General features: G+C 44.7%; 1 protein-coding gene across 1 annotated transcript in view; it reads right to left on the bottom strand.

Moving 5' to 3' along the window:
* Positions 1 to 26,715, bottom strand: part of LOC149313314 (V-type proton ATPase subunit B, kidney isoform) — a 60,036-nt gene that overhangs the window by 8,457 nt on the left and 24,864 nt on the right. Inside the window, exons 3-7 of the mRNA XM_089527156.1 lie at positions 22,840 to 22,938; positions 15,822 to 15,915; positions 8,746 to 8,823; positions 8,195 to 8,334; positions 3,925 to 4,026 (exon numbers count right to left, since the gene is read on the bottom strand). Coding sequence (XP_089383282.1) covers positions 3,925 to 4,026; positions 8,195 to 8,334; positions 8,746 to 8,823; positions 15,822 to 15,915; positions 22,840 to 22,938 — 513 coding nt within the window. The remainder of the gene's footprint in view (positions 1 to 3,924; positions 4,027 to 8,194; positions 8,335 to 8,745; positions 8,824 to 15,821; positions 15,916 to 22,839; positions 22,939 to 26,715) is intronic.

The following is a 26,715-nucleotide window of genomic DNA, read 5'->3' as shown; positions in this document are numbered from 1 at the left end:
AAATCTGCTAACATCCAGAGTCCTCAGATGGAGTTTTTCTGGCCAAAAAAAGAGAGAGTGCCTCTGGATGCCACCATTTTAAATAGGTTGAGAAGCCTCTCCATGCTGTTGAGCTATTTTATCCACGCATTCAACCACCCACAGCACGAGAATATTTTAAAAGAATAAATAATCAATATATCAATAATCAATCATCAATGTAACTGTTTATGTAATCTGTAAACCGCCTTAATCCTTTGGAAAGGTGGTACATAATTAATTAATTAATTAATTCTGGTATCCACGGGGGGGGGGGGCTTGAGACCAAACCCCAGCAGATACTGAGGGCCCACTGTACCCACTTTTAGGAACCAGGAATTGATTTTTGGCTTATTCAGGGTTTATTTACTTATTTTAATTTTAATTCTGGTAGTCCATATTGTGTTGGTTTGACTCCGAAGACCAGGATTTGATTCCCAGGTCAGCCCCCCAAAAACCCACTGGGTGATTTTGGGCAAGAAGTCACACTCTCTCAGCCTCAAGGGAAGGCAATGGCAGGCCTCCTTAGAACAAATCTTGGCAAGAAAACCCTATGATAGCTTTGCCTTAGGTTCATCGGATGTCAGAAATATCTTGAAGGCACACAGCAACAACAACAACAATATAGTGTAATATAATGTAATACGCTCAACCTTCCATATTTGAAGCTTTGATTATTCACAGATTTGATTAATATGTTCTCTCTAGGAATATCCAGGTCCTGCAGTGCAACTCTATGGTCAACTTTAACTAAAAGTTGCACTGAAAGACCTAGAGATTCCTAGAGAGGATACTCTACTAGGCCTTTGTAACTCCTCCTCCATTGCAACTCTATGGTCAGTGTCTGTCGGATATTGACCATAGAGTCTCACTGGATGACCTAGAGATTCCTAGAGAGGTATCCTCTCAGGTAAAAACGTGGTGGTTTTGTTATTTGCATTTCCCCCATATTCACGGGGGTCTCGTGCCCCTAACCCTAGTGAATGTGGAGGGACAAGTGTATATAAGAGCCAGTGTATAGTAGGGATTTGAGCGTTGGACTATGACCCTGAAGACCAGGATTCAATTCCCAGCTCAGCCAAAAAAACAACAACGTGGAGTAATCTTGGCCAAGTCACACTCTCTCAGCCTCAAGGGAAGGCAATGGCAATCTTCCTCTGAAGCAACTTGCCAAGAAAACACCACAGTAGGTTCCCCTTAGGTTCATCATACGTTGGGAATGACTTGAAGGCACACAGCAACAACAATATAATATAATAGCCAGTGTGTAGTAATGGTTTGGGCATTGGACTATGACTCTGGTTAATACCCAACTCATCCCTAAAAGGGACACAAGAACAACAACAACAAAGTCCATGCCTGCATCTGCACTGCAGAATTAATGCAGTTTGACACCACTTTAACTGCCACGGGTCCATGCTATGGAATTCTGGTATTTGTAGCTCTGTGAGATATATTAGCCTTAGAAAGCTCTGGTACCACAACAAACTACAGGTCCCCGGATTCCATAGCACTGAGCCATGGCAGTTAAAGTGGTTTCAAACTGCATTATTTCCAAAGTCTTGGTTTCCAAACCTGGAAGGAGCCTGAGCAGAAGTAAAGTTTGTGCATTGAAAGCTCTGTATCCCAGGCTGCAGATACATGGCAGAAATAATGAAATTCCACATGGCTTTAACTGCCAGGTGCAATGCTATGGAATTCTGGGATCTGTAGTTTCCTGAGACATTTAGTCTTCTCTGTGGATTGCTCTGGTGCCCCACCAAAGTGCAGATCCCTAGTATTCCATAGCATTGCGCCATGGCGGTTAAAGCAGTGCCAAGGTGCATTATTCCTGCAGTGTAGATGCAGCCCACGAAGCCCTTGACCCCTACGCTCATACGTCCACCTCAAATAATCTTCTATACTCAAAGTACGAAACGATATACTTCTTTATTCCTATATGACTATGTGAAGTCCCAAGGCTATTTCTGCAGCCCTTAACCCTGCCAGGCTCCCCAGCAGGAATCTAACTCTTCAGAAATGTCATTCTTGCAGGCAAGAAGGAATAATCGCAACCCCCAGCCTCTCCTCAACACAAGAAAGCCCTGGGAAAAATGCATAGGTCTGCACCGATCCACCATTTAAAAATGTACGTTGGGTTTATTTAATAAAGAAAACAGCATTTTGCACTGTTTTCTCTATAGGAAATAATGTTGTCTGCTCATAAAACAGTGTTTTCTGCACACACACAAAAAACATGTTCGTTTTTTCACAGCAAGTTAAGTCCTGATCTGTCAAGATAGATCTGGAAGACACTGCAGAAATAATCCAGGTTGAGACCGTTTTAACTGTCCTGGCTCAATGCTTGGGAATCCTGGGAATCGTAGTTTATTGTGGTACCAGAACTCAGGCTAAGTTTCTCACAGAACTATAATTCCCAGAATTCATTAGCATTGAGCCAGGGCCAGTTAAAGCAGTCCTGAACTGGATGGTTTCTTTCCAGCATCATCTATAGTTAAGCTTTCCTGAGACTCGGGAAAACCAACTTTTCACCTATCCTTTGAATATTTTGGAATATTCTTTCCGTCTCTGTTCTCCACGCCACTTTTTTATTCCTGGACAAATGTAGTTAGGGGTGATATGTGGGAAAGTGGAAGCCTTCAGGGGTGCCAACAAATTGTAGGATGCACACACACACACACAAACACACAGCCTAACCTTTGGCATTCAAATATAGACTTTTTTCCAAAGGAGAAGTGCATTTTTGGCAACTTTTGGGTATTGATTGGTCTTTGCCATTTCAGAGTCAGTGGAGCTTCCAGAGAGTCTTAAGGGGAGGAAATTATCTCTGCGCTATGGATGGAAAGGATATTTTAATTTTTATTACAACATCATCGTTGCCGCTGTCGTCGTCACATGTTTTTAGTGTTAAAAAACCCTGGCAAGAAGATTCTCCTTGGAGTGATGAGGACCTTCAGAGCTGGGGAATTTATTCTGCACCAAAGTCACACATACCCTCATCCCTCCACATTTGCGGCTTTGACTTCTGTGGATTTGAACATTCGCAGATTTTATTAATACATTCTCTCTAGGAATATCTGTGTCCTCCAGTGCAACTCTGTGGTCAACGTTAACTAAAAGTTGCACAGAAGGACCGAGAGATTCCTAGAGAGGACACTCCATTAGGCATTTGTAGCTCCTCCAGCGCAATTCTATGGTCAATTTCTGGCAGATGTTGACCATAGAGTTGCGTTGGAGGACCCAGAGATTCCTAGAGAGGTGTTCTCTCAGGTAAAAAACACAGTGTTTTTATTATTTGCGGTTCTTCCACATTCATGAGGGTCCTGTGCCCCTAACCCCAGTTTTGTGTGGAAAACAGAATTTTCTGTACAGGAAAGAGCATTCTGCGGAGAAATAGTATTTTATGCACAGAAAAAGCTGTTGCCTGTATAGAAAACGCTATAAGTGGGAATTCTACTTTGCACAAACTTCGCACGTGGTTGATTTGCATACAGCATCTTCTCCAAAGGAAAAACAGAAATACTGTAACAACAACAAGAAGAACAATATAGCTGCACAGAAATATTATTTTCTGCACAGGTAATGCTGTTACCTGTGTAGAGAATGTTCTTTGCTGTGCAAAACAACCACATGCGAATTTTGCGCAGAAAAAGACCTGAGTTGCGAATAGGCTTCAAAAACTGCAGAGTGGGAAGAAAATTGTTGAAATTACTCATTGCTTTTTTGGCCCCAAGAAGTAAATTAGTGAAGAATTGCGTCCAACTCTGGACCCACTGCAGTTGCCCCATCCTCAGTTGCAGGTATCCTTCCTTAAGGTGCCACTGCAGTTTTTGGTTTATTGAGCTTATTGTTGTTGTTGTTGTTGTTGTTGTTCCAAATGTCTACCAACACACAACTGTGACTCACCCCCATGGCAGCAAAGACGATGGCAAAGTTGTCCTCATGATAATCCATGACGTCTTTGGACTTCTTCACCAGGCCGGCCTGCCTGCAGATCTGTGCTGCAATCTGCATTGGGAAAGAGAAAGATGAAAATGGGCCGCTCTCTCTTGCAGGAACCCCAGAAGATGAAGACTTTCTAGGAAGATCTGGAGCAAACAATGAGGGTTTTTAAAAATTTTGCTTCAAGGGTGGGATGGCCCAGATTCACAGTGGAATTGCCCTTCCCATGTGAAGACCGTCCGCAGTTGAATCGGTGTAGAACCCAATGCAAATTTTCCATGTAGACATGCCTGGTGTATGGGCAATTCCTGTAAGGAGTTTATCACACTAAGGAGATTGGGAGTTTATTCCATGAATATTCCAGAAAAATTGTGTAATTATGTGAAACGATTTCACATGACATTGCACAAAACCAGTCATTAAAGTGGTCACAAGGAAGCACTGACGCACATCTTTTTACTTTCAGGATTTCAGCGCCAATGCATTTCCGATGCATCACTTTATTTGTGCAATTGCGTGTGATAATCATTTGTGCAATTACTTGCCATTTTTGCTTTATTTGCAGGATGCTTTAAATGTGCTTTAATCTCTCTTTAATGCCGGAATCAGCCTCAGTGTGACAAACTCCTAAAGCATAATGTACCTCGAGGAGGTGTAGTGTCCTGTCACTGTCCTCCTCCATGCTACTAGAATGGAGCCTCTTTTCCCTTCTTTGAGCAAAACCTTGCTTTGATTCTGCTAAATCATTCATCTTGTATATTCACCAATCTAAATATTCTGGAAAATAACATGTAACTGGGAAAGCATGGAGATAAATCCAAATGAGAGAAAACAGCTCACCTAGACCAAAGACGTAACGTATAGCTGGGATAGCATTTAGAAGAGATAGTAGCATACCCAGATAGAGACATAACATGCAGTGTCGAGATCAAGGGAAGGAATAGTGCCACTCTATTCTGCTTTGGTCAGGCCTTCCCTGGAATAATCCCATGTCCGGTTCTGGGCAACACAATTAAAAAAGGATGTTGAGAAACTGGAGCGTGTCCAGAGGAGGGGGACTAAAATGGCGAAGGGTCTGGAAACCATGAAGTCCTATGAGGAATGACTTAGGGAGCTGGGGATGTTTAGTTTAGAGAAGAGAAGGTTAAGAGGTGATATGATAGCCCTGTTTAAGTATTGGAAGGGATGCCATGTTGAGGAGGGAGCAAGCTTGTCTTCTGCTGCTCAATGGAGTAATGTATGCAAGCTACAGGAAAGGAGATTCCAACTCAACATTAGGAGGAATGTCCTGAGAGTAAGGGCTGTTCGACAGTGGAACATACTCCTTCCTTGGAGATTTTGGTGGCGTCTCCTTCCTTGGAGGCCTTTAAGCAGAGGCTGGATGGCCATCTGTTGGTGATGCTTTGATTGAGCGTCCCTGCATGGCAGAATGGGGTTGGACTGAATCAGGGCCCTTGGGGCTCTTCCAACTCTATGATTCTATGCCAATAACCTTCTGCCCAGATGCCATCCCATTGGGCGCCTCTTGCGACACTGGCAGCTGCATCTTACCAGTCCCAGGGCGCATGCTCCCTCCAGACTGCTTCCATATGCTTCCGGGGCTTTCCCGTGTCATGCTGTTTATATGCTGGTGTAATCGTGCGCATTTTCTGCCTTAGAGCTGAGTACATGGACATCTTTTTTGCTCCAGTTTTTTGCCCCGGAGCATGGCTTCCTCCTGGTTCCCCTCGTTTCAACCTCGTGCATCATCTAAACAGTTGAGACTCAGAACGGGGTGAAACTTCTTTATTTTACCAGTGATGGCAACCCCCAAGTGACTTTTCCAAGCTCTAATAGGCTCCAGCGCTACATGTACTCGGATCTGTCACAAGGGCCAGGTATAAAGCCCGCATCATGGCTGACCAACCCGCCCCTTGGAGAGCTATGAGTAAGACCAAGGGCTCTTCTGGGCCTCTTCTTTGCCTGTCTCCTCCTGCTCTCCTACAGTCGAGAGCGCACCTATCACACCAGGCTGTGTCAGTTTATCATATTCCCTTTCCTCTGTCTCTCCTGATTTGTCAGGGTATGTTTTCCAGCCGATTACACCCCGTGGTGCCTTGTGTGCGTGAGGGGTTTCTGCTTGCGCAGGCAACACACATCATTCAGCCGCTGTCGTTGAGGAGCAAAAATGGGTACTGCCCTGCCCTTCAATGTATTCCTAGAACAGCTTTGATGTTTCAGGTTCATTAAAGTGCAAATGTCCGAATGCAAGGCGGTGGCAGCTGCAGACCAAACTGAGGTATGCTAGCATTTCACCTGAAAAGCTGAAATTGATGTTTCCAAAACAACCTGGGCTTCCAGCTTCATTGGATAACCTTGTGATACTCCAGGCCCACTGGGAAGACTTTTTGGCCTGGCCTTTAAGCATTCTGCACTGGCTTTTAAAGGCTGATCAGAAGGAGGCAAGAAGTCGCCCAGATTTTAACCTCTGGGCTTTGCCTGAAGTGAAGCTGAAGACCAGAAACTATTATAAGCACCAGCATTTAGCTCTGGAAGGTTGTGAAGATTTTTAAAGAAAGAGGACAAGGGTGCCTCTGTGAAAGTACTGAGTGCATTTCTTTCACCTAGGTTTTGGAGTGAGAAATTTTGCTGGTTGGAGGCTGCCTCTTCAAGGCAGGCTAGAGGTCTAGCAATGATCTTTTTAATAATAATAATAAATAATAATAATTTGTTTTATTTATTTACCGCTATTCCAAAGATCATAGCGGTGAACAGCAAGTAAGCTAATTTGCCCCCAACAGTCTGGGTACTCATTTTAGCGACCTTGGAAGGATGCAAGCCTGAGTCGAGCTTGGGCCCTTTTGCTGGTCTTGAACTCGCAACCTTGTGGTTTTGAGTGAATGGCTGCAGTACAGGCATTTAACCACTGCGCCACCAGTGTTTTTAGACATTAACCAGTATGAAACACAAAGTCATCAAATCACAGAGTTGGAAGAAACCACAAGGGCCATCCAGTCCAACCCCATTCTGCAGTCAAAGCATACAAACAGATTAGAATGGATCTTCTTGACTGCATTTTGCAATGCAAAGGATTGTGGAATTTGGATGTGCAAAGCCCTATGCACAAAAGTCCAGTTCTGACTCCAGTCAGCCCTCCATATCCACAGATTTTTTTATCCATGGATTCAAGGATCCACAGCTTGAATATTCCAAAATCAGACCTTGATGTTGCCATTTTATATAAGGGGCACCATTTTACTACATCATTGTATTCAATGGGACTTGAACATCCATGGATTTGGGTATCGGGGGGGGGGGGTGTCCTGGAACCAAACCCCAGCAGATACCAAGGGCCCACTGTAATACTGTTCTTGGGTTGAAGACTCAGTGAAATAGCTTTTCACATGATTTCCTTATGGGAGGACTGACTGTATCCTCACCTGGTGAGATCTGGTATTTAATTTGTCCCCCGGGGAGCCTGAATGCCAACACTATACAAAATTGGTTGGGTGTTTTGTTCTCATGCTGAACATCTGTATTGAGTTCAAGCTTGCATTCAGTGGAATCAAAGCTGTGACAAATAGACATCCAGTCTCTGTTTAGAAACCTCCAAAGAAGGAGACAGTGTCCGCATCATGAGAAGGAAGGACTCATTGGAGAAGACAATAATGCTGGGAAAGGTGGAGGGAAGAAGAAAGAGAGGAAGGCCACATGCTAGATGGATGGATGGCTCTATTAAGAAGGTCATGGGTATTAATCTGCAGGAGCTGGGTATGTCTGGAAAAGAAAAGATTAAGAGGTGATATGATAGCCCTGTTTAAATATTTGATGGGATGTCATATTGAGGAGGGAGCAAGCTTGTTTTCTGCTGCTCCAGAGAATAAGACACAATGGAGCAATGGATGCAAAGTACAGGGAAAGAGATTCCAGCTCAACATTAGGAGGAACTTCTTGAAAGTAAGGGCTGTTCGACAGTGGAACACATTCCCTCGGAGGGTTGTGGAATCTTCTTCTTTGGAGGTTTTTAAACAGAGGCTGGGTGGCCATCTGTCTGGGATGCTTTGATTGTGAATTCCTGCATGGCAGAAGACATTGAGCACTGATTTCAGAAATCACTTCCAAATCCCTAAAAGAAATATGCTTCTCTCTGCAGTCAAAGTTCTCCTATTGGGATGGAGCAAAATCAGGATGGACAGATACAAGACCTCCTGTGTGTGTGGATGTGTGTCTTTATGTATGTAAGAGAGAGACATACCTCATTGTGGGGTAGCCCTGCAGCTGAAAAGATGGGGATCTTTTGTCCTCTGGCGATGCTGTTCATGACGTCGATGGGTGAAATGCCAGTTTGGATCATCTCTTCAGGGTAAATGCGTCCATGGGGATTAATAGGCTGTCCTAGGGAAGGAAGGAAGGACATGGGAGCAATGGGTCAGTCAGGCCAAGGAGAGCCAGCCCATTCCCTCATTCAGCTTTCCTCCAACCTGAGGATGTCTTGGATCACAACTCATATCATCCACTGTGTTGGATGGGAGATCCAGGGAGCTGTGGTCCAGTATATCTGGAGGGTGACTCTTTGGGGAAGGCTGGATTACATCCAAGCAGGAATGGATGGCCAGTCCACACAGATATTTTTCTGTGCATGCTTGGTTTAAATGCCACATTGCTCCTTTTAAGGCTTCTGCCACACTGCAACCTGACACTGCTTTAACTGTCATAGCTCCATCCTATGGAATCCTGGGACCTGTACCTCATTCCCGTACCTCCATGGATGAGTCCAGGAGTGTTGCTAGTGATGGGGGCCCTTACCATTAATGTCCAAGAAGTCCTCAGCCATCACAACCGGTCCTTTGTCAATCGGCTTAGCAGAACCATTGAAGACTCGGCCTGCAAAGAAAAAAGCAGAAATCCACACATTCGCATGAGATTGGGACCTTGGTATAACAGAGAACAGAGCGAAGTGCGTATATGGAGGTGAAGGAAAGGGATTGGGTTGATGACTGTACATAGTTGACCACACAGCATTGAATGACGCAGACCCAAAAGACCATCTCATTCAGTTCCCTAACATAAGTCGGAGCTTGAGCAAGTTAAGTTGTTAAACTACATCTCCCAGAACACCTCCTGGCTGGGTTCCTACATTGTGTCTACGTGGTGTAAATCTACACTGAAATTGTTCCATGGTGGTTGTGCTAAACCACTCTGCAGTTGACACCAACACAGCACTGCAACCAATGATGTACAATCTTAATGGGACTTGAGCACCCACGGATTTTAGTATCCATGGGGAATCCTGGAACCAAACCCCAGCAGATAACTTTAAAAACCTACATCTAAACCTATAGGCAAACATACATATATAGAGATAGAGATGTATACAAACAATATCTATACAGACTTCCATTATCTACTTGATGTCCTAAGACTCAATTTACTCCCTATTTTTGACTTCTGATTCAGCATATATATATATATATATATATATATATATATATATATATATTTGTGTCTTTGTTATTTTACTGTGTTACGAAAGTCACCTGAGCCACCAGTCCTTTTCTTTTTCTATACCTCCCTCATTGTTACTCCTTCCGTCTGTTTTTGCAAAACTCCAGGAATGGAGCCCAATCCTTTGTCAGGGATGATGGGAGTTGTAGCTCTTCACCTCTGGCTCTAACTCACCACCTTGTTACGCACCGGCGCTGACCAGTTTTGGCCAGTGGTTAAAGCTTTGCTCCAAAGCAGCAGAGTTACAGAGAATAGGCTGAAGACCCTGACAAACTCTCCAAGCCTTCTCACTCTTGCTTCCACAGAAGTCTTCCCACTTCTTCAGGATCCAGCTGGCTCTTGTATCTTCACTCAAGACACCAGACAACTCAGTAGTCTTATATCAAAGATCTACTTTATTCTACTATATACAGCTCCAAAACAACTCCAACAATACTCCTTACTACTACCCACAAAATACATTGGGAATCATAGCAATTAATATAGCCATTGGAAAACACCACCCACTCTTGTCAGTTTCCACCCAGTGGGCGTGTACAACCACTCTCATTGGTTCTCTTGGTTCAACCCATAATTAATGATTTCATCATTTCGCCTTGTCCACTTAACAATTCTCAGGTGTGTTCAATTATCCACTTTGCATTTCTGTCCTTGGCATTTAGGACTTGTTAATTGCATTACCTTTTACACCTGTGTGGCTTCTAATTGCTTCTGCTCAGTCATCCTGACTCTCACATACATGTTTTATTTCTTTCACTGTATATCCCATGCTGCTTTTTCCTTAACATCCTTCTGTATTTTTTCTACAGCTTTGTGATTTAACCAACATAGGTTAAATTGAAGGTTTTATTTATTTTTTAATTATTCTTTCAATTTTTTCTTTAAAAAATCACACCTTACCGAATATTCACTTTAACCACATGAAACCACGTACATATAAATGCATTTTAGGCTGTGCAGTAAAATATGGTAATTTAAAGGTATAGTTTTAATTTTGCTAGGTGTTTGTGTCTCAACGATTGCCATTGGTAATTGGCCCCAGTTATACTGGATCACTTTGAGTTTGTTAGTACCGATGAAGTGGACAAGGTCCTTCGAAGCGTTAGGAGGACGATGTGCTCTCTTGATCCCTGTCCCTCATGGTTGGCAGCTCAGGGGGGAGATGTGGTGTTGACTATGTTGCACCGCATCGTCAATACATCTCTAAGAGAGGGTCAGTTTCCATCTAAATTGAAAGTGGCAGTGGTTAAACCCTTGCTCAAGAAACCCTCCTTAGACCCCCTGATTCATAACAACTATCGGCCCATCTCGCTGCTACCTTTTTTGGGGAAGGTGATCGAGAGAGCAGTCGCCTTCCAGCTTCAATCGATCTTGGATGACACCGATTTTCTGGACCCATTTCAAACCGGCTTCCGGGCGGGCTATGGAGTTGAGACTGCCATGGTCGCCTTAGTTGATTATCTCCGTCTGGGTATGGACAGGGGAAGCGTGTCCCTGTTAGTGCTTTTGGACATCTCAGCGGCTTTCGATACCATTGACCATGGTATCCTTCTGGAACGCCTGGGGGAGTTGGGTATCAGGGGCACTGCTTTGCAGTGGTTCCAGTCCTACCTCTCGGGTAGATTCCAGATGGTGGAGCTGGGGGACTGTTGCTCCGATAAGAGGGCCCTTACATCTGGTGTCCCTCAGGGAGTGATTTTGTCCCCTATGCTTTTTAACATCTACATGAAACCGCTGGGAGAGATCATCCGGAGACACGGGGCGCGGTGTTATCAGTACGCTGATGACACCCAAATAATTTTCTCTGTGTCTCCGACTGATGCAGTAACTAAGGATGGCATCTCTCCTCTAGATGCCTGCTTGGCGTCGGTAATGGGCTGGATGAGGGAGAACAAACTCAGTGTGAATCCAGGGAAAACGGAAGTACTGGTGATAGGTTCCCCAGTTCCGGGTGGTGAGATCTGTCATCCGGTCCTGAACGGGGTCACGCTCCCCTTAAAGGACTCGGTGCGCAGCTTGGGAGTGCTCCTTGACTCGTCGCTCCAGCTGACTTCTCAGGTGAATGCGACGGTCAGGAGTGCTTGTTATCAGCTTCGGCTGATACGCCAGCTGCGTCCCTACCTGGACCGAAAGGACCTAGAATCTGTTGTACATGCTTTGGTAACCTCTCGATTGGATTTCTGCAACGCGCTCTACATGGGGCAACCCTTGTACCAAACTCGGAAGCTGCAATTGGTGCAGAACATGGCAGCCAGATTGGTCGCTGGTAGCTCCAGGTCGGACCATATAACACCTATTTTAAAAGACCTTCACTGGCTGCCTATTCGCTTCCGAGCTCAATACAAGGTGTTGGTTTTGACCTATAAAGCCCTAAATGGCTTGGGCCCAGGGTACTTGGAGGACCGTCTCTCCCCATATAATCCGCCCCGCACACTCAGAACATCTGGGACAAATTTGTTGGAGGTCCTTAAATCCCATCTGGTAAGGACCTCACAGAGGGCTTTTACTATCATCACCCCCTCATTGTGGAATAAGCTCCCTGTAGAGCTCCGTTCCTCTGCATCTTTAGTTTCTTTCAAGAAACAATTAAAAACGCACCTATTCCAGCTGGCTTTTTCACTTTAGGCAATAGTGTTTTTTCTCTGCTCCTTGTTCTTTGTTTTTTGACCCCGGACTAGTGCAATACATTGTCCTTTTCTTGCGCCTAGTGAATTGCGATTTGTATAGATTCCCGTTCATACCCCTTGTAATGATGTTTTTAGACTTTTATATTGTGATGCTTTTAGCTGTGTTTTATTATTCTTTGTTTTGTAAGCCGCCTTGATCATGCAATTGGAAAGGCGGGGTAAAAATAAAAACTATTATTATTATTATTATTGCGTCCAGTAATACAGAAGAATTGCATGTGTCCATGTCCATGTATGTCTGGCCATCTCTTCCTTATGCCCTGTGCATGATCTGCAGGTCTATTTGGCCAAACAGCTTTGGAGAGCAAGAGCTTGGATTGGTTAAGCATTTGGTTTTTGGTTTAAAATTTTTGTAAACTAAATCCATAATTTAAAAAATTAACAATACAGTTGTCCCTCTGTATGTGTGGACTTGGAATCCGAACCTCGCTTATGTGTGAGGAGAAAACGGAGGGACTTAAAATGGCGGTGGGCCCCTAGGCGCCCCCTGCATGCACTCCCTGGCGCACGCCATCATTTTCAGTGGTGCTTGCATTTATGAGTCACCATTTTCAGGTTGTGTGTGTCCAGATTCCCTGTGATTTGGGAGGAGTGACTCTATATGTTACACAATATAATTGTTCTTCTTTATCTCAATCACTCGTAGAACATATTAAAATCCTATTATCTCTAATCTTATCCTATATCACTATAACATTATATCATTGTCACAATATAAGTTGTAATTTCCTTAATTTATAAGCATCAGTATCCTTCCATCCATTTGCATTTTCTTCCTTGATCTTTCTCCAGGTTGGCTTCTGATAAGTGATTTTTCAGTTCTAAGTCCAGATGCTGAGAAACAACCCCCCAGTTCTGCTTCAGATGCTGAGAAACCATGCCTTATTATCAGGAACAACTGATGGAGCTGCGGATGCTTAGCCTGGGGAAGAGAAGGTTCAGAGGTGATATGACTGTTCTGCTTTAATATTTCAAAGGATGTCATATTGAGGAGGGAGCAAACTTGTTTTCTGCTGCTCCAGAGAATAGGACACAATGGAGCAATGGATTAAAGCTACAGGAAAAGAGATTCCAGCTCCACATTAGGATGAAGTTTTCTTTTTTCCCCCGAAAGAGCTGTTTGTCAGTGGACTGGATTGCCTCAGAGGGTTGTGGATTCTTCATTTTTGGAGGACAACTACTAAAGACCAAGGAAGAAAGTGCAAAGGCAGGCCTATTGTTGAACATAGAGAAAACAAAAATAATGACCACAGAGAACCTACACAAATTTGAATTCATTTTGTTAGTTTTTGGCTAGCTTTCTAATCTATTAAGGTCATCTTGAATGCTGATCCTGTCTTCTGGGGTATTAGCTGCTCCTCCTAATCTGGAGTCATCTGCAAATTGATAAGCATGTCCTTTATAAACTTTCCAAGCAAACTCCATTACAGATTCTCTTTAAGTTCGCCATAAGTCCGAGACGACTTGAAAGCATACAACAGCAAATCCAAACCAGTGACCAATGACCATGCTGGAGAGGATTCTGAGAGTTGCTGTCATCCAAAAATAGTAACTTTCCCAAGCTCCAAGGTGATCCCAAGCTCTACATAGCACAAGGTCCCCTCATGCTGAGCCTTTTCCTTGGGTGGCCAGCTTGACCTTTCCAAGTAAAGAGCCACCTCATCTCTTGAGCCTCCTTCTCTCCACCCAGCCTCTTTCCTTATAGATTGGTTATCAGCCACTACTACCAGGAGCAAATCAATACCGCTGCACTCGCCCTCCGCCCGCCTGCCCCCTCCCTGGCAAAGGCCCCCGATAGGCGACTTTCTTCCGGTCCTTTAAGAGGGACAGCAGAAAAGCATTGTCGTTGTCACAGCAAATGAAGATCAATGCTGAGATGGAAATGGGAAGAAGGAACCACGGACCATGAAAGGCCAGTAACCTTGGTATTCACCACGACGCCTTCTATTTGTCTTAGACACACATCACTGAAGCACAAAAAGAAGGAGGGGAAAGGAGAGAGGGAGAGTGAAAGAGAGAGAGAGAGAGAGAGAGAGAGGCGACCTTTGCTAAATCAAAGCACCTGCACAAAAACAAGGCCTAGTCTTGATGAACAGCAACTTAGGGTGCATCTACACTGTCAAAATGATGTGGTTTGACACCACTTTAACTGCCATGTCTCCATCCTGTGGAATTCTGGGATTGGCAGTTTGGTGAGACTCTTGAACAGAGCAGTCAAATTCAAGATCTCCAGAGGATGGAGCAAAATTCAAGAAGGATGATGACAAACTGTAGTGTGTCCAGAGGAGGGTGACCAAAATTGTGAAAGGTCTGGAAACCACCAAGTCCAATGAAAAGCAGCTTAGGAAGATGGGTAGGTTTAGCCTGGGGAAGAGAAGGTGAAGATAGGACAGGATATCCATGTTTAAATATTGGAAGGGATGGCCTATGGAGGATGGAGCAAGACATGGAGCAATGGATGCAATCTCCAGGAAAAGAGATTCCACTGAAACATCAGGAGTTAGAGCTGTTCAGCAGTAGAAGACACTGCTGCTTCGGAGAGTATTGGATTCTCTTTGAAGATTTTTAAATAGCGGCTGGATGACCATCAGTCACAGGTTTTGATGGACTCTTCCTGCATGGCAGAATCAGGTTGGACTGGATGACCCTTGAGGTCTCATCCAACTCTATGATTCCATGGCCTACTGGACTGGAGCCAAGACATGGGATGAAGGCGGAGATCATCACATGCTAAATCACCAGTATATCACCGGCCGCCATCAGCCTGGGTCTCAGCTGCACTCTGCCCGCACTTTTCAGAAGTCGGAAAGCTTTTGGGCTCCTAGAAAGTGCTGGCGGAGTGCGGCTGGGACCCGGCTTGGACCCGGGCTGATGTCGGCTGGCGGTGTTTTAGTGTGTGACAATCTCCGCCTTCATCTCGCATCTCAACTCCAGCCTGGGAGGCTTGAACCAGTTTTAAAAGGAGAGTAATAAGGTATTATGTCCAAGTTGGACACCTAGGCTAGGTGGATCCCCAAAGTAAGGGAGATCCTATATTCCTGTGTCTCCAAGGTGGACAGAATACATCTACTGTAGTACATGACACAAAGCAGTGGATGGACTTGCTGAACTGGGCAAAAAGACTTTTTGGCTGGAATCCTCTATGGCAGTTACCAGTGTGGAACCTGGAGTTACACATTTGTGATTGTGGTGGAATCTCCTTCTTTGGAGGCTGTTTTTAAACAGAGTCTGGATGGCCATCTGTCGCAGGGAGGGCTTGGATTGTGTCCTCCTGGATGGACCTTGGGGCTCCCTTCCAACCCTAAGATTCTATGAACTTGTACAAAAGCCCCAACGGAGCCCAAAGGTGGCATCTCAGACTTGTGAGCACCTGCACCATCGCCATTAAGTAGTGGATGGATCTTTCTCTCTGGCTGAGATGTAGACTCTCTGGACATTCTGAAGCCATGTTTGGTAGTCACTTTTACTAAAACCTTGAGGCAGATTCACTGTCCCATGAATACGCAAGCCAAAGAGCTCCATTCTGATCTCTGGCAGGCCTTTGAACTTTCTGCTTTTGGCTTCTTTTGTGAAAACTGTCTCTTTCTCTCCCAATGAGTCCCCTTTTTGCCCCTTTCCAGCTGGACCAAGAAAAGAAGACCATCAAGACGCATTTGCTCCCCCTCCATCTCTTTGCCTAATGGGACGTACCCAGCATATCCTCCGAAACAGGTGTGCGGAGAATGTCCCCCGTGAACTCACAAGAGGTCTTCTGAGCATCGATCCCAGATGTCCCTTCAAACACCTGCAAAAAAATAAAGGAGGGGGAGAAGGTCAATTACTGGCAATTAGGGCGGATTAGCGGCAAATGAGGCCAGGCAGGTTCAAATGGGGAGGGAATGGGAAGGAGATGCTCCCTCTTTCTCTGCTCATGTGATTTGCACTTTGGAGGAGGTTCACCATTCAGATGAAAAAGCAAAGGCTCACCTTTGCTCCGATCTGGGATCTTTATGCTATAGGTTCAAGCCTCAAGATTCAACAGTTGGGCTGATGCAAAAAAGACAAAATTCTCTGTGGAAACTTTTGAAATACAGAAGATTTTGCACAAATATAATTTTTTGGGGGAGCAGGAAGTAATCTTCTGGTTGGCTTCAAACAGCCATTATTACCACAAGACAGATTTTGCCGTTTCCCTTATGGTCAAAACATGGTTGCACCTGTATTTTTCAAAACTCAACAATGTAAGTACAAATCAGCATATATTAGGTGATACAGCACTTGTCAATATGTTAGGTGCAAACTCATAAACTTTTAAAAAGCATAGCTCATCCAATTCAAAATGAGGTGGCTCCACAAAAATAATATTGTTTTGCTGGGGTTTGGTTCCAGGACCTCTGTATTTACTAAAATGCCAGGTCCATTGACCCCAGGTAATTCATGTGTGCATCTGGCTAATGCTAGGCCTATGAGATTGTGGACCAGTGCAACCGTTTCCCAACAGAGCTTGAGGAAAGTTCCTTTTTTTTGCCCTACAACTCTCCAAATCCCTTAGCCAAAGAGATTCTAGGAGTCGTCATCCCAAAAGAAGGAACATTCCCAAGCTCTTTTTCCAACTTTGGGCAGCAATAGTGGGCAAAGGAAGAGCCCCGCATCACCTCTCCAAGGCAAACTCGGGCCCTGTGGCCAGTGAGCAAGTGTTTAAAACGAGAAACCCAGGAGTGCAAATCCCATAAGTGCAAATCATCACTCCATCCTTCCACACTCTGGGGACGCCCCCTCACTCCAGCCTCTTCCCCTCCTTGCTCTTTGATCGGAATAATAGTTGACACCCTTTGAAGGTCTTGACCTCTGGATCGGTGCTTTAATGAGATCCCAATAGCCCCGGCAGCCAAGGCAGGTTCACACATCTGCCAGCTGTTGGCCCCCCAAGCTGTGGGGTGGATGGGGGGTGCAGGATTGAGCCCCCAGCCCAGCCCTGGCCATGGCTCACAGCATCAGTCAGGTTCCCTCCACCTCCTAAGCAGTTTCTTCTGCTCCCAAGGCCAGAGAGGGCTGCTGACTCCCTAATAGGATTAGGAGGGTGCCACAGAGGTCTCCGGGGCATTAGGAGAGTGGGGTTCGGCCACTGGCCAGCAGAGGCCACCCATGGGTCAGCTCAAGAGGAGGACAAAGCGGAGGAGGAGGACTCCAGATTGCTCCCAGCCATGCAGGCAGGCTGAGAAAGTGGGCATCCCGGATGATTCTGGAGGACAGCCACCTTGGCTACGAAAGGTCAGGCCTCATTCATAGGCAAGGATGCATCCTGGGCACCTGCTGGCCTCTCCTCCTCCAAATAGGCACTATTTCGAGGAGAAGGTTGTCGTTGCAAGCCTGGCACCTGTGCCCAGGGCCCATTAGACATGAGTGAAGTGACTTGGGTTGACTGCACCTCCCAGAATCCCCAACTGCTTGCCCTGATGGCATGGCCCAAACTCTGGGTCCAAAGTGCTCAGAGAGCAGGCTCTGCCCTTTGAGAGAGCCCACTATCTGTCCTCTTCAACTGCATAAATGAGGCTGGTGGGAGCTCACGGAAAGTTCACAAACATTTCTGATGACTAGTGTGTGTGTTCATGGTGTCCCCCTCACCCTCATTGAGATCCTCTCATCTCATCCATACAGACCTCTGACTACAGTCATCCCTCCCTATGTGTGGACTTGGAGTCTGCGGCCTTGCTTTTTATGGGAGGGACGAGCTACTAACTTTAAAATGGGCACGCGCACTTGTGTGCAGCCCACAGGCATGCCATGGACATGTACACCTTTATTCTTTATGGGACTTGCATATGTGCCAGTTGCCATTTTCGGGCATAGGGGAGGGGGTCCGGAACAGATCCCTTGAAAGTTGGGAGAGGAGACTGTAATGTTTTTTCTACCCATGTTATTCATGAATCATAATTCCCATATATCATCCAATGTAATGGCAATAGTTGCAATATAAACAACTTGCAAAACTTAAATATGTTTAGGGTGTTTTCTGCTGCTCCAGAGATTAACAGACCAGTAGATTAAAACTACAGGAAAAGAAATTTCACTTAAACTTTAGGAAGAACTTCCTGAAGGTAAGAGCTGTTTGACAGTGGAACATACTGCCTTGGAGGATGGTGGAGTCTCCTTCTTTGGACATCTTTAAACAGAGGCTGGATGGCCATCTGTCCCAGGGAGAGCTTTGATTCTGTGTTCCTGCATAGCAGCTGGGGGACTGGATGGCCTTTGGGGTCTCTTCCCAAAGTGTCTAGATCAAGGGAAGTAATAGTGCCACTCTATTCTGCTTTGGTTAGGCCTCACCTGGAATAATACTGTGTCCAGTTCTGGGCACAGCAATTAAAAAAGGATGTTGAGAAACTGGAGCGTGTCCAGAGAAGGGCCACCAAAAGGCTCTAGAAACCATGCCTTATGAAGAGAGACTTAGGGAGCTGGGTATGGGGAGCTGGATATCCTTTTTTAAGTATTTGGAGGATGGAGCAAGCTTGTTTTCTACTGCTCCAGAGAATAGGACACAATGGAGCAATGGATGCAAGCTATAGAAAAAGAGATTCCTGCTCAACATTAGGAAGAACCTGACAGTAAGAGCTGTTCAAGAGTAGAACTCACTCCTTTGGAGAGTGGTGGAGTCTCCTTCCTTAGAGGTTTTTAAACAGAGGCTGGATGGTCCCCTGTCAGAGGTGCTTTGATTGTGAGTTCCTGCATGGCAGAATGGGGTTGGACTGGATGACCCTTGTGGTCTCTTCCAATTCTATGATTCTTCCAACTTTAGGATTCTATGATTAATACATGGTACAATGCACACATGTATACAGAACGCATTAATATACATGTGCACACGCAGTGGACAATGGCACTCCATGAGTACTTCTGCATCCACAGCTGTCAACAGAAAAAGAGGCTCCTGCACTGGACCAAAATGTATTTCCACATCTGCAAGGGAAACATAATAAGTCATGAACAGGATGCCAGCCTCTGTTTTGTCTGGTGGTCATGTACACCAGACCTGGAGTAACCTACCTGCAATGCCACCTCCCCTCCCGTAATCTAGTGTATAGAGAAACATCCTCTCCTTTTGCTCTTTTGGACTTGTGCTTGAGCTGTTCAATCCATGGGAATGAACAATCTGGCTTCCTGAGGTCTTAGCTGATGCCAGGCCGGCTCTGATTTGCTTTGCCAAGTCTAATGTCAGTATCTTTCTCACTGGCGCACTTGCCCATTATAAATTTATGGCTGCTGTAGTTTCAGGTACGTGCATTTAGTGAGATGCTGCCAGCTTATAAATCTGCCCTGGTGACTCAACGCTGACCCTGCGCTTGGGAAGATTAAAGATTAACTGCCTTCCTCTGTACCAACAACTGAGCTGCATTTGGGAGAGGCAAGAAAGGAAGGTGGCCGCCCAATCCACTCTTCCCTGGGAATAAACCACACTAAACATGGCTGTTGTAGTTGTGTGCCGTTAAGTCCCCTCTGGCTTATGGCAACCCTATTGCAACCCTATTATGGGGTTTTCTGGGCAGGATTTGTTCAGAGGGGATTTGCCTTTGCCTTCCTCTGAGGCTCAGGCTGCATCTGGACTGCAGAAATAATGCAGTTTGACACCGCTTTAACTGCCACAGCTCCATCCTATCGAAACCTATTTACAATTTAATATTGTAATAGCGTGATTCTATTTTATAATTCTATATACAATTTAATATTGTAATTGCTGTTAGCTGCCCTCGGGTCGACTTCAACTCATGTCGGCCCCGTGAATAGTTTAATTCTATTTTAATGGTCACTTTTGTAAGTCTTTTAAAATATAATACTGTGCTTTTAAACTGTAAGTCACTTTGAGTCCCAATTTTGAGGGGATACAAATAAATATAATAAATAATAATATAATAAACTTGTGATTTGTAGTTTGCTGTGATCCCAGAGCTCTCTGACAGAGAAGGCTAAATGTCTCACAAAACTACAAATCCTAGAATTCCATAGCATTGAGACATGGCAGTTAAAGCAGTGTCGAACTGCATCATTTCTGCGATGCAGATGCAGCCCAAAAGAGTATGACTTGCACAAGTTCAGTGGGATGTATGTCTGAGCAGCAGAGATGCAAATGTCAATTTTTCCCCAATTCTTTCCTTGCAGAAGACCCAAGCAGAGACCTAACCTTATATTGGCACAGACTGCTAAGTCTTACAGGAGGTGGCAACAGAAGCTTTGCTTTCCCCCCAGTGGCCAATAACAGTTGAGGAACTACCATAGAACCATAGAATCATAGCGTTGGAAGAGACCTCAAGGGCCATGCAGTCCAAACCCCTTCTGCCATGCAGGAATACACCATCAAAGCATCCTGGAAAGATGGCCATCCAGCCTCTGTATGAAAACCTCCAAAGAAGGAGACCCCACCACCATCCGACGGAGTGTCTTCCATTGTTGAACAGCTCTTCATCACGCAGTTCTTCCTAATGTTTAGGTGGAATCTCTTTTCCTGTACCAGGTCCAACTCTGCTATGGAAGTATGACCAGGATTGTCCTGGCTGCTTTTAAGCAAAGGAGAAAGAAGGAGTAGTCTATGCTCTCCCTGGAAGCCAAGATGACTAAGACACCATACTCACTTACAGATAAATCGGTGTGCGATCTGAATCAATGGATCAATTCAACATTGAATCATGGTTTACACTGCATTTGCCCCGATCGCATTTTCTGGCACCAAAATAACCCACTTGTGGTTTGCATTCATGAATGAATCGATTCAAAATGATTTGGCTCCACCCGTCTGAAGAGCAAATTTGAATTGATTTTGATCCACTTCTGGTTCACACTTGCATTGAATCGCTTACATGAAAAAGACCCGGAAAAAATCAGCGTCAAAAAGACACGTGTTAAATGGGTCTGGTGCATGGCCCCCCTCACCAAATCGCTTCAGCAAATTGATTTAAGCGGGAACCAGGGTCGTTTGAACCGATTCAAATCGAATTGAGATCCGATCTAAAAGGTGGTGAGAATGAGGCCTAAACTGAGGCTGTCATACTTCGGCCACATCATGAGAAAGCAGGACTCATTAGAAAAGACAGTGATGCTGGGGAAGAGGGTAATAGAAAGAGAGGAAGACCACATGCCAGATGGATGGACTCAGTAGTGGAGACCACAGGCTTGAATCTGTAAGACCTAAGCAGAGCAATGGGGTCTTGGAGATGTTTCATCCAAAGGGTTGCCATGAGTTGATGTCAACTCAAAAGGCAGCAACAACAACAACAACAAAATGCCCTAAGGGTAAATGGGCACTGTACTCAAGAACAGTGGTTTAGAGAAAGCAGAGCTTGCAGGGTTGAAACTTGAAATGCTAGGACCTTTTGATAAGCAGTATCTCTGTGACCTCACCTGCAAACCCTCTTGGATGCCCTTGTTCCCTCTGAATTTAGCTGCAAGCCCCAATAGAAGCTGGAAGAGGGGATGGATTTTTGCAGCAACAGTACATTCTGACTATCTATTCCTTTTTATAATCCAATATATTTTGCAGTGGCTTGTACACATTTATTATTATTTGTTTGTCTAAGGAGGGATTTGGTTTTTAATATCTTGCAGCAGATGGAGCTTTTAATGGGGGGAGGGATGCCACGCTTTGATTTCATTGTTTTATGTATGCTTTCTAAAACTGGTTTTTACTTGCATTTTTAACTTGCATTTAACCGTTTTGTGTTTTTTAAAAATAGAGGTCTGATTTAATTATGCTTTAAATTTTGAATTACGAGTTTTAAAAAACACGTACAACTTTTAAAAAAAGTTAATACGAAAATTAATGCAAAAATGATAAGTTGCGTGCTGCCTTGGATCCCTGCGCTGAGAAAAAGACGGGATATTAAATGTAATGAATATAATAAATGTCATGTAATCAAGGTCACTTGTGTTCGATGTAAAGCATTGATGTTTAGTTCAAGATTTAGCAGGGGCACATCTGCACTGGAGAAATAATGCAGTTTGACAACACTTAAACTACCATGGCTCCATCCGACAGAATCCTGGGATTTGGAACTGGACTTTGAGACTGTTTTATAATTTTATATTTGATTTATAGGTATGAGTTGTTTTTAAATCATGGCTTTTTCATCTGTATATGAACTTTTATGACTGTATTTTAATGTTTTTATAGCATTGCATTTTAACTGTGGGTTTATCTCTTTTTAATTGTTTTAACATGCTGTAGCCTGCCTCGAGCCTTGAGGAGAGGCAGGAAATCAATCAATCAATCAATCAATTAGTCAGTCCATCAGTTATTGATGTTACTGTTATTGTTAGCCATTAAAAAGAAAACAGCAAATAGAAAACCCAGCTTGATAGCCTGATAAAGATGCCAGTGGAGCTTTGAAAGCTTGCAGCATGTTTTTTGTGTATTTTGGTTGGTCCAATAAAGGGATCACTGTGGATTCTGGAAGTTATTGTACTTAAACATTTATCATTACACCACAAAAGAAGTGTTGTTACTACTTGCAACGTTATGACCATAATGCAACTTAATTAGACCTTAGTTATTGCAAAAGGGAATTCATTGCAATTAATCCCATTGCCTGCAATGTTACTTCCAAGCTCTGCATTCCTCACTTGTCAAATGGGAATTCTACCAGTCTTGCTATTTGTAGATTGTTGCAGATTAAAAGAGGTGTACCAGTGGCAACCAGTTTCTAGCTGTTGTGGAAATGTTCCAAAATTCAAACTCTTGACCCACCTGGACAATCGCTTTGGAGCCGGCCACTTCCAGCACCTGCCCACTTCGCTCCGTACCATTTGGGAGAGTGAAGTTGACAATCTCAGCATACTGGGCAAACTGCAAGACAAAGATAAAATGAAGTAAAATAGCATACAATAGCCAAGCCACAGTAAGAAAACCACCAGGAGGGCCATATTGTCATAACTTTTCCCAAAGTCCCCCCTAAAAAGATTGTAGTAGTTCACAACGGATAAGTATGAAATGCAACTACAGCTCCTGCCGTGTGTCAAGCATTGTTGTGGCTTTTAAGGGCTCTTGTGCCTTTTGTTAAACACTGAGTGTTTGCAGGTTCAGACTGTTTCATTTGCTTCCTTGTGGCTGAAGCATTCCTGATTTAAAAACCTGTTAATTTCACCTTAATTAAACTCTCTTTTGTTGTTGTCTGCCTAAGAGGGGGTGACCCCACTGCTTCCCAAGCATCTGCCTTTCGGAAGAAACGGACTGTGGCTTCGACTGCGTCCCTTTAAAATCCTGTAGAGATGGGGTGAGTGGGAGACTCAGGGGTTTCACAGACTGGCCATTGAGGCTGGCCTGGGGGTGGAATGGTGGTGTGGCGTCCACATGATGCATGCCTTGACTCTGCCCCCAGGCCAGCGTGATGCCACACGCCACTCCACATGGCGCACAGCATCACGGTGCCCCTCTGGTTCTGTGTCTACATGACATAGCACCAAAGGAGCATCGAAAGCCATGCACTGGCGGCTATGGCACCCTTTCCAGGGCACTAAAAGAAGCCACTTTTTGCAGTTCCTTTTTCCGCTGCAGAAAGTAGAAATCGGGCCCATGGCATGCGGTTGCCGCAGCCCCGATCCAGCATGGATAAAGGCGGATGCAGTCCACTCCGTAGCAGTGGTCTGTACAGCCCCACAGAGAGAGGTGAAAGGAGAGGCCTCGTTTTTAAAAGGTTTTGTTATACTTCAAATTTCAATTTTTTAAAAAATACATATTTTTTTAAAAAATATTCTTTTTAAAAAAAATCTTTAAAAACATCACATTTTACCAAATTTTCACTTTAGCTACATGGAACTCATGTATCAGCATGTGTTTCATAGATTACAGCAAAGCATTTGATTATATAGATCATGTAAAGCTATGGAATGCCCTAAAAGTCCTGGAGGGCCACTCCATCTGATATACTCCTGATGGGGAATCTGTCCCAAGGACAAGAGGCCAGGACAGAATTTGGGGAAACAGAATAGTTCCCAATGAGCAAAAGGGGTCAGGCAAGGCTGCATCCTGTCACCTTCCATGTTCAATTTATATGCTGAAAGCATCATAAGAAAAGCAGAATTAGAATCAGAAAAAGGAGGAACAAAGATAGGAGGAAGCAACATAAACACCTAAAGATATGTGGACAATGACACCATAATATTAGCAGAAGGCATTCAGGAACTGGAACAGTTCATAAGGAAGGCCAAAGATGAAAGTGCAAAGGCAGGTCTGATGCTGAACATCAAGAAAACAAAAATAGTGACCACAGAAGATACACAGTGCGCCCATGTTTTACGCGGGCGTGGCATACGCAGCTTTCAGCATACGCTGCCAGAAAGGCCCCTTGCGCACCCCAGAAGAAGTAATGACGCGCATGCCCATGGCGTGTGTGTGCCGCTGCGCTGCAGAGAGGTGCAGGCAAGATCCCCATTACTTCTAATGGGGCTCTAGCACACACGGATTTCCCCTTACGCGGGGGCCCATTGTACACAAATTCAATCTAGACAACGAGGAAATGGAAATAGTTAAAGAATTCCCACATCCAAAAGAAAATACTGACCAGAATGGAGACTGCAGTCAAGAAATAAGAAGAAGAGTAAGAATGGGAAGGACAGCTATGAAAGAACTGGAAAAAGATACTGAAGAACAAAGACATACAGCTGAGCACTAGAGTCAGAATGGTCCAGGCCACTGTATTCTCCATCATCCCCAGGTACGGATGGCAAAGGTGGACAGTGAAGGAAGCAGACAGAAAGAAAACCAACTCCTTTGAAATGTGGGGCTGGAGAAGAGTCCTTCGGATGATCCCATGGAGAGCCAAGAAGACAAACAAATGGGTCCTTGAATCAGGGCTCTCCTTGGAAACAGAGATGGTCAAGCTGAGGCTATCATACTTTGGCCACATCATGAGAAGGAACGAATCACCAGAAAAAGCAATAATGCTAGGAAAGGTAGAAGGTAGGAGAAAGAGAGGAAGACCACAAACCAGATGGAGAGACTCACTCAGGTGGGTTACTGTGGGCAAGGGCTTATTGCAGGATCTCCCCTTCCCCCCTGCTGCTCCAGAGACTAGGACCCAATGGAGCAATGGATGCAAGCTCCTGGAAAAGAGATTCCAGCTCAACATTAGGAGGAATTTCTTGACAGTAAGAGCTGTTTGACAGAGGAACACACTTCCTTGGAGAGTGGAGTCTCCTTTTTTTGGAGGTTTTTAAACAGAGGCTGGATGACCATCTATCGGAGGTGCTTTGAGTGTGTGTTCCCGCATGGCAGAATGGGTTTGCGCTGGATGGCCCTTGGGTGTCTCTATGATTCTGTGAAAGGCACACTTGCTGGGTGCTGGGTTCCCAGAGTCCAAAAACTGAACGTTTTCAAGCTGTGAGGTAGTCCGTCTTTTGCTGTCAGAAGCTCAGTGCCTCTTGAGAAGTGCTGAAAAGGCATTGTTGAGCCTGCAGTCGGAATTGCTTTCTTGTCTGTTGTGAGCCTTGGGCATGGTGAGGTACACTGCCCCTGTCCATGGAAGTTTCATTGAGCTTCTCATAGCTAATCTCCACCGATTGCCACAAGGGATCATAACAGCATGCCATGGAGCGGATGCCATGCCAGCATGTGTACATGGGACTAAATTCCATTAAAATCAAAGGGATTTACTTCCAAATAAATCTGTTTAGGCTCGGAGTGAAAAAACAGTAGGAATGTAGAATGGACCTAATTTCTGGCGCTGGGTTGACAGATCCATGAGTTTGGTCTGGGTGGCCGCCAATTAAAAACCAGGCATTCCACACATGTACACAATGCCCTCTTCCGTGGCGCATTAAAGCACACTCGAGGCTTTGTTGGATACTGGCCGACACAATGCATGGCTTCTATAGGGTCTTTCATTCTGATATGTGCAGGAGGGGGATTAATAAGATCAATTAAAGAGCCGGATCACAAGAGATTTTTCCCCATTGCAACCCCAGTCCTTTAACACGTCAGCTTAAAGTTCAAAGTACGGGCCGAGAGGAAGAGGCACATTCACAAGGAAGGTGCTGGACTTGATGCTGGCAGTGTGAGATGCGGCTATCCTGAGAAACCAGAATCCAATGTCCAGTTCTGAAGCCCAAGAAGGATCTTGACCAGCTGGAATGTGTCCAGAGAATGGTGACCACAGAAACCTAGTCCTATTGGAAACAGCTGAGGGAGCTAGGCAACTTTAGTTTGGAGAAGTGAAGACTGAGAGGTGACACAGAATCCTAGCACCCTTGTTGTTGTTGTTGTTATCCACCCTTGAGTTGATCTTGATCCATGGCGATCCTGTTGTTGAGACATCTCCAAGACTGCTTATGCTCCACTGCTCTCTTCAGGTCCTGCAAATTCATTCCCAGGACCTCCGTAAGAGAGTCTATCCATCTGTCCTGTGGCCTTCCTCTCTTTCTGTTTCACCTTTCCCAGCATTATTGTCTTTTCCAAGGAGTCCTTCCGTCTCATGATGTGGCCAAAATATGACAGCCTCACTTTGATCATCTTGGCTTCTTCCAGGGAGGTTTCCGGCTTGATCTGCTCCAAGACCCATTATTTTGTCTTCTTGGACATCCATGGGATCCTCAGCACTCTTCTCCAGCCCCACATCATCTCCAATGA

This window comes from Sceloporus occidentalis, unplaced genomic scaffold, assembly GCF_023333645.1.
Source record: "Sceloporus occidentalis isolate IW3139 unplaced genomic scaffold, rSceOcc1.0.p SCAF_5, whole genome shotgun sequence".
NCBI classification, from domain to species: Eukaryota; Metazoa; Chordata; class Lepidosauria; order Squamata; family Phrynosomatidae; genus Sceloporus; species Sceloporus occidentalis.
The sequence above is the reverse complement of the archived record's forward strand: the minus strand, read 5'-3'. Positions and strand labels throughout refer to the sequence as shown.